Genomic DNA, 8,030 nt, shown 5'->3' on the forward strand with positions numbered 1-8,030 from the left:
GGCTGCAGTCCTAGAGTGCTCTCTTCTGGCTGAGGATAGACATGGCCAAAATGATCCAAATGAGAGAAAAGAAAAAAAAGCTCCTTATAAAGCATTTCTACACCTAGCATGTGAATAGGTCTCAAGAACGATTGGGCGCAAGAAGAGTATTAAAATTTGTCTTTATTTACAGAATAAGACAGAGCTTTTCCCCATGAGATAATTACTACAACCCTAAGATTAATGAAAAAGATTAAAATTCAGTTAGCAAAATGCACCTTGGATTTTTAGCCAGTTACACTTTTGATCTCCAATTGTTAGCATCTAAGACTTTATTCCATCTTTTACCTCATTAAGTTTAAACAGTTTTTGTTTAAAAAAAAAAAAAAAAAATCCAAACACAAAATGTACACAGTAAAACAAAAGGCTGTAAAACCTCAGTTTACACTCTCATAACCCACAGATACTAGATCTCAGAAAAGTCTCTTGGCAGCGCTGCTAGCAGAGTCCTAAAGCCTAAAGTCCATAATGGTTTCCTAACAAAACAAACAGAGAATCAGAGTTTTAAAAACACTTTAGGAGTTACATAAAAATGAGACTCATCCACAAAAAAATTCCTATTTCACCTCATCATTCCTTCAAGGTTCTGGCCAGATGAAAGTGCTTACCGTCTTTAAGCGGCTCAGACGTTTCAGTTTGCCTGTTCTCCTTATCATGTTGGAAAGCTTTGCTGGGGTCAAACCTGCGGCGAGGCGCACCGGGGAGCTTTGACTTCACTTGCTCCAGATCAGTCTTTAGCCAGGTCACCTGAGAGCGAAGCTTAGACACCTCCTACACACACATGAAGAAAAAAAAAAAAAGAAAAAAAGAAAAAGAAAAGGGGAAAATAAATAAATAAAAAGAACGTGGGGAGGGTGTAGTGTAGAGGCATGTTAGCTTGAGATGATGTCTGCGTTTTGAAGGCAGGCAATTCTGCATCACATTTTACCTGTTTTAGAGAGATGTTCTCATCCTTCAGCTTCACCACGTGTTTGATCTTCTGCTTCTGGTTCTGGTGTCCCAAGAGGCGAGCGTAAGCGTCAGCCAGTTTGTTTAATTCCTCCTGGTTTGCCCCGTTCTCATTAAGTAGTGCATTTCGCTCTGCTGCAAAGGCATTGAGCTGTTCCTGCAGACACACATTAATTAGTTTTCACTATTATTCTGATAACTGTGCGTTCATAGAAATGTTATGACATCAACATTCATTTTGATTTGACCACTTGATGAATACACATCTCCACTCTTCAAATCTTCACCAACTTCTAGGGGAAAAAAAAAAGTCTCGCCTTTTAGTTGCTTAAAAGCACTTCAATCGGTAAGACTAGAAAAGTACTGTGCAAGTACTGCTCCATTCACCGCTAAAAAACTCCACTTTTTTCCCCTCAATCACCTTCTTCACCAACCGTGTCTGTGAGCCATTTGATGCTGGGTGAATAGAGTAAAGTGGGATTATTAGAACTCTGGAGCTCCAAAGAGAGTGTGTAGAAGTACTGAAGCTGTTAATTGAGCTGAAGACAACTAAAAGACGGCCTGAACAGCAGAGGTGGGTGAGAAATATCTGCGGGTTCATATGTGGCAGTTTTATTTTGCTGGTAAGATAAACATAAAGTGCGTGCACCCTGTCAACTAAACCATTTAAACAAGGAGGGGTTTTGCTGTTATTAATCTAAAAATACTAATTAGTGCAACTTTAATGAAAACGTGTGTGGGTTTCTATGAGTTGTCATAAAAATAAATCACAGACCTGGAAGGGCTTGACTTTGGCAAACAGCTCCTCATATTGTTTCTTCCAGTGCTCGGTCTCTGAACTTGAAGAACTTAAAAGAAAGTATACGATGAGTTAAAAATGCACAAATTGTAACAGCAAAAACCTCCGGAGGACACACAAAGATCAACCTCTCTCACCTCTTCTCTTGTGCTTCAGTTATTTGTCTTTGCATTTCCTGCCGCTGCTCCTCCAACTCCCACTGCAGCGTAACCTTCTCCTGAGTCAGTACTTTTACCTGCTCTCTTATAGCTCGTCCGTCTTGTCGCACCTCATCCAACATGCGCTGCAGAGCTTGTGTTTTCTCTTCTGCTAGGCCTAATTGAGCCTGGAAGCTCTCGGTTTCTTGTTCAACCTCATCCAGGTGAGACTGAAGCAGATTTCTGGCCTGCTCGGCCGTGCTAAGTTGATTTTCAAGATCCACCTTAGATTGGTCTCTGAGCTCTACCTGAGACAGTAGACCTTTCCTTTCCTCCTTTAATCTCTCGAGCTCAGTCTGTAGTCTGATCACCTCTGACCTTAGCTGCTGGTGGTCTTTCCTTTCAACCTCACATGCTTCCTTCTCCTCCTGAAGGGCGATCTGAATTTTAACCTTCTCCTCTCTTTCTTGTTTGAGCTGTGTCGTCATTTCCTCCTTTTCCCCACTGATTTCCTCCAGCAGTTTCTGGGCTTTTTCCCTCTCTTTTTGGAACTGGGCTACACTCTGACCTCTCTCTTCCCCCAGTTGTCCCAGTGCGTCTTCTTTCTCCTTTTTCTGCAGCTGTACCTCCTGCTGTAGCTGACTGATCTGAACAGCGTGGCTCGCCTCCGCGGCCTTCTTCTCATCATCTTTTTGTGCAAGGCAAGCCTGCACCTCCAGCAACATTCTACAAAGTCAAAGAGAAAGGTAGAAAAGTGACAACTTTAGCAAAGGTAGAAAAAACAAAAAATTAAAAAAAAAAAAAAACTTTTTTTTTTTTTAGGATACCTCAAAATCTGCTCGCTGGCTTTCACTCCAGCTAACTGTATCACCTGCTGCTCTTTTAACCATTCCCTGACTCTCTTGATCTCCTCCTCCTTCTGTTGAAACCCTGTGAGGATCACCTCCTTAATTTCAAGTTCTAGTTCTCTCTGCCTTTCCTTTGCTTCCTTTAAAGCCTCTCTGGTACTGAAAATTAAAACGAGCATCCCGTGAAGCCCACGCTCTGGCAGAAATCCACATTTAAAGCAAGCACAAATCAAACTGGCTTTTCAAGAGACACATCCAAGAACTACAGACGCTCGAGCGCTCACCTTTCCAGCTCCGTGACAGTTTCTGCCATCTTGCTCAGGGACTTTGTGTGCGCCTCTTCAAGCACTCTCACAGCAGCTAAATGCTCCTCTTTCACAGCTGCCACGTCATTGCTTTTACTTAAAAATAAAACCAAAAAGACACATTGTCAGTTTATGTTCCTAAAACACCCAATTCACTATAACAATTGACAGAAGTATCAAAAAATATACAAAATCAAATAGCAGTGGTCACATAATGCATCAAGTAACACTGCATTTAGAAAAACAGATGAGACAGTTTTTCAAACTTTTTCCTTCCTCAACTTCCTAAAAACATTAATAAATTAATAATACTGTATCTTTGGGTTTGGATTTTTTTATTTTTAAAAACACACAAATAAATAAATAATAATATTGGAAGATATAGTGGAATAACTGTGCTCGCAACAACAGCAGGGGTTGTTGCGAGCACACATCTACGGTCTACGTAACGAGGTGATCTGGGGTGAATACTTCAACTTTCATAAACTATTCGCTTCATGTTGCCTTGTGAAAACCCGTCCACTGGGATTTCCTCCTGATGCCACTGACTATCAAAACTGGAGGAAGAGCTTACTGATGCTATTTGAAGAAAACTGGAGCTCTATGGTTTAACTTCACTTTTATGTAGTGTTAACAGAGTGAACTTGTACAAATGTGAGTGGAATAATAGGACTTTCTGTTTTTCTCATGAAACTGCTCCCTTAATTTCATTCCAATTATCTTGTTGGCTGCAGCGAATATTCTCGTGTTGCCAAACTTTTATTTGTGTTTGGTGCAAACAAACCATAAGAGAATTAGTCTATGGTATGGAATAACCTTGAGTCGTAATAAAATCTTCGCTTGCAGCCCTAGCTACAAGGTGCACATCATCAATATTAAAGTGACGTGGCCCTCCAAACCTCTTACATTTACCAGACTCTCAAAAAGAGAAAAGAAAGAAAACATGGTCACCAAGTGCCCTCCTTTCTTTATACACCAAGGATGAAGTCAGTACATTTGGAAACTTTAAATTGGTCTAAAACAGAGACAGTGACCCACTGACTCCGTCATGCTTGTGATGGACTGATGCACAGCAATTATTTTCTCCCCGCTTTATTTACAGTGCATGCCAGGACATGCTGCCAGTCTAGTGGGTCAAAAATAGTAACACATGGGCAGTGACACCCATCAGTTTGCTTGCCCTTTGGTTGCTCACCTCTCCAAAAGTGCTTCTGTATCACTCAGCTGTCTCTCCAGCTGCCTTTGGAGGGTCTCCCGACTCTCTGTCATTTCCTGATTATTCTGCTCCTGTTCTTCCATAAGGGCAAGCTCTCCCAGGACCTCCTCCATCTCTTCCTTTAGCTGTCTGAACCGATTCTCAGAATCCTCTCGCTCCTGCTCCACTAGCACAGATAGGGAGTCCACTAATGACTGCAGGGAGAGGTGAAAAGACAAAAAAAAAGAAACAATAAGTTACAGCTTAAAAGTTACTGCACTGAGTTTTGGTTAACAAAAAACAACAGCAAACCCAACAGACAAGAAAAAGTTTGTCTCACCCTTTCCTTTGCCAGTTCCTCAGTAAGCTTGGCATGTTCTTCCTGGAGCTCAGTGTATCTCTTTGTCTCCTCTTTTTTAGCCTCCTTTAGCAAGCCCAGCTCCTTCTTCAACTCTTCCACCCTCCTTAGTCCCTCCTCCTGAGTCTTGCCTAAGATATATAAAAACAAGAACTTCACAAACCTGGAATTATTTTCTGTACCTTGAATAGCCAAAGCCACTGGCTCAGGATGAACATACTTCTCTCTTCCTCGGAAAACAGACACCTCTGTTCAAGATGCGCCACTCGCTCATCCAGCTCCTTCTCCGTTCTCCGGAGCACCTCCCTCAGTCTAGAAAGCTCTGCTTCCTGCTGGCGTACTGTCACTTGAGATTCTTGAACATCTTGGTTGGCTAACTTTATTTGTTCCTCCATGGCACTCATAGAAGACTTCAGCTCCTGCTCTTGTTCCTCCAACTTCTTTTCCATTTCCCATAAAGCATCCTTTGTTGACTGCAGCGCTTGCTGGAGTTTGCGTACCTCCTCCTCTTTTTGCCGCAGCGCATCTTGAGTGGTTTCAAGCTCAGAAACACACCGCTCTAGTTCGGACTCCAGCTGTCTGTGGAAAAATGACAAATGAACATATAAGACACGCAGTAAGGATAAATTTAATTAGATATACACCAAGCGTTTGCTCACTTTAGTTTCTCCACTTGGGAACCAGCAACAGTGTTCTGTGTCTTCTCTTGAATCTTCAAGCGGAGCTCCTATCAGAATCAGAATCAGAAAGGGTTTTATTGCCAAATGTTGAGCGGGTTTACAACATTAGGAAATTGCTGCGGTGCTTCAGTGCAAACATACTGTTATAAATACTGTTATAAATTAAGCTTAAATAGACATGAAAATAAAAATGAGAATAAGAATTAAAAGTGCTAAGTGCTATGGCCACAAAGATGGATTAAACATGACTTTCACAATTTATGAATAAAAGATGAGGGAAGACAAATTAATAAATACATATTTGCAGCATGTGGTAGTGTAAATCTAGTTTATACCTGGTTTTCATCATTGGTTGCATCCAGGTATCCCTGCACTACACGGATCTCCTCCCTGAGCTCCCGTATCACAGCTGGCAGAGAATGCAACCATTAAAAAGAAACACAGTAAAGGTGATGCTACTTGCTTACTAATGTTATTCCCAAGTCAAAGATGGTGAAAATGTTCATTTGCCTTCCAGTTCAACTCAACAGACTTTGTGAAAAATCCAAAAGAAAACTCACCATGTAATCGAGCATTTTCGTTTTCCAGATCTTCATTCTGACTTTTTGTCACCTGATGGAGGTCCTCTAGAGAAAGATAGCATCCCTAATTAGTTCACCTACACATTCTGCATATGTAATAGATAGATATATAGTCTTAAATCTTACCCAAGTCTTTATTCCTGTCCTTTAAAGCTGCGAGTGTAGCCCTTGCAGCTTGTAGGTCAGTTTCTAAAACTTTTATTTGGCCTTCAGTGTTAATCTGAAGTACACTAAATTCCTGAATAAAAAAAAAAAGACAATTTATTACTGCACATGGGTTAATATTAAGGTAGGATTTAACAAACTGAATGAATCATACCTGGTTTTTCACATCCAAAGTGTTCCTAGCTTCCATCAACTCCATGGTAAGGGAATTGATTCTCTTTTTTGTTGTATCAGCAGACACCTTGAAAAAAATAAAAAATAAAAAACACCCACCATTCAAGTCCAAACACACTCATAACGGTATTTCTAAATACAGTAAAGCCTAGATATCATCATACCTTGTTTTTTAGGAACTCGTTGACTTTCTTGAGTTCAGCTCGCTGTCTCTCAAGTGTGGTAACACTGGCAGTGAGCCCGGTCCTTTCCCTGATTGCAGCCAACAGCTTGGCCTCTACCTTCTTTAGCTCTTCTTCCAGGGCGAGTACCCGACGATCCTGCTCCCCACGCTGTTGCACCAGGGACCGGATCTGGGAAGAATCAAAGCTCAAACTATCTTTCTGGTACAGGCACCAACAGGATGAACAGCAGCTTGAACACTTACTGGTGCACCAGTTCCACAGTAATAACTAAGGACACGAGCTACTGATTACAGAGGACTATCAATCTTTGAGGTGTACCTCCTTCTCCAGTAGTTTCTGCTGCTTCCTCTCCGCAGTCATGCCATTCCTGTCTTTCTTTGCACTTGACCCTTCAGGCTAGTTTTTGACAAGGGAAAGACAAAGGAAACAAATATCGTATATCTCAAGCAACTCTATGATCAGCAGGCTCTGCAGAGTGGCGTTAACAATAACATTAAACTCACAAGGACATCAAGCGACAGAGTCCTGCGGACAGGAGAAACTAAGGCATTTCTGGAAGGCGATGGTGGTGGCGGCAGCATAGCAGCTCCATCAGCTGAAGACACAAAAGAAAAACAGTGGTACTAACGTTGTGTTACCAGTTACACCATTTCCTGTAGCATCACATGTAGCAGAGCCACTCACCCGCTTTAGGAGGTTTGAATCGATCAGATTTGTCAAAGGATGCCACTCCTCTCAGGTCCCCAGGTTTAATCTCATAGGACCCCGGAGGAGGGGCGCAACCTTCGAACAACAAGAAGACGTTAGCTGTAATGTCGATCACCGCAATCAACAGTGGTATCATAAACATCATCAGGCCTTTGTTATGTAAACAAATAACCACCCGTGGCTATGTTTTATTAATTTATATACGTTAAACAAGAAACCCCGCTAACCAAATGTGCCATAACGCTTGCTTAGCTTTAGCCAGCGAACATAAGCCATTTAACGTTAAGTGGTTGAATTTAGCAGCATGCTACAGCCGTTAGCTTTACTTACCTACGTGTTCGTTGAATCTCCTCAAAGGAGCTCGTGAAAAAGACATTTTATCCCACTGTATGTGACTAACTTTGAATTTCTAGAAGTGTCGCAAAGGCTGTAGTGCAGCTCTCACTGACAAGCAACGCTCCGCCGCTGAAATTTCAAAATAACGTCATGCGTAGATTTATCTGCCCGTGGCCAATAGGAATCCAGTCCCCATGACGCAGTTCCGGATATCGCGAGCGTCTTCTTTTCACAACACATTCAAGTTTACTTAGAAAGTGTAGTTTCGGATTTTGTGTAAATCCGTAACCGCAGAAATTATATATTTTACTTATTTTATACACCCATTGATGTACACCTGTACAGACTTAACATACTCGTTTTCGATTTGTTTTGTTTATTTGTTTTTTGGGGGAGGGGCTTCCCCAGGTCTTTTTAAATGGCTTACCATGGACGCTTTCTCCCATTGAAAAATAAAATACCATCCATTATGAGCTCGATTTTTTTAAATAACTAAAAATCCAAAAATAATTAAAAACAGTTTAACTGGCATAAATTGCTAAGTAAAATAATTCTGTTTAATAGAATAGCAA

At 41.3% G+C, this 8,030-nt stretch overlaps 1 protein-coding gene across 2 annotated transcripts; it reads right to left on the minus strand.

Annotated features, from left to right (window-relative positions):
* Window positions 1-137: 137 nt before the first annotated feature.
* hmmr (hyaluronan-mediated motility receptor (RHAMM)) lies at window positions 138-7,656 on the minus strand. 2 transcript variants are annotated; one of them, XM_040015824.1, is made up of 20 exons: window positions 7,453-7,656; window positions 7,099-7,197; window positions 6,918-7,009; window positions 6,733-6,810; window positions 6,394-6,582; window positions 6,210-6,296; window positions 6,017-6,128; window positions 5,870-5,935; window positions 5,645-5,718; window positions 5,289-5,356; window positions 4,850-5,208; window positions 4,612-4,760; window positions 4,272-4,486; window positions 3,056-3,172; window positions 2,751-2,930; window positions 1,924-2,649; window positions 1,763-1,835; window positions 968-1,144; window positions 648-810; window positions 138-515 (listed from the first exon to the last, which is right to left on the minus strand). In XM_040015824.1, exons 1-20 carry the CDS (start codon window positions 7,496-7,498, stop codon window positions 496-498), a joined length of 3,090 nt encoding a protein of 1,029 aa, XP_039871758.1. In that variant the 5' UTR covers window positions 7,499-7,656; the 3' UTR covers window positions 138-495. The 2 variants fall into 2 exon arrangements, with proteins under 2 accessions (XP_039871758.1, XP_039871759.1); XM_040015825.1 differs by lacking the exon at window positions 2,751-2,930 and having other exon boundaries at window positions 7,453-7,654.
* Between the last annotated feature and the right edge of the window lie 374 nt (window positions 7,657-8,030).

Source organism: Simochromis diagramma, unplaced genomic scaffold (assembly GCF_900408965.1).
Source record: "Simochromis diagramma unplaced genomic scaffold, fSimDia1.1 OVJJ01000685.1, whole genome shotgun sequence".
Lineage (NCBI taxonomy): Eukaryota > Metazoa > Chordata > Actinopteri > Cichliformes > Cichlidae > Simochromis > Simochromis diagramma.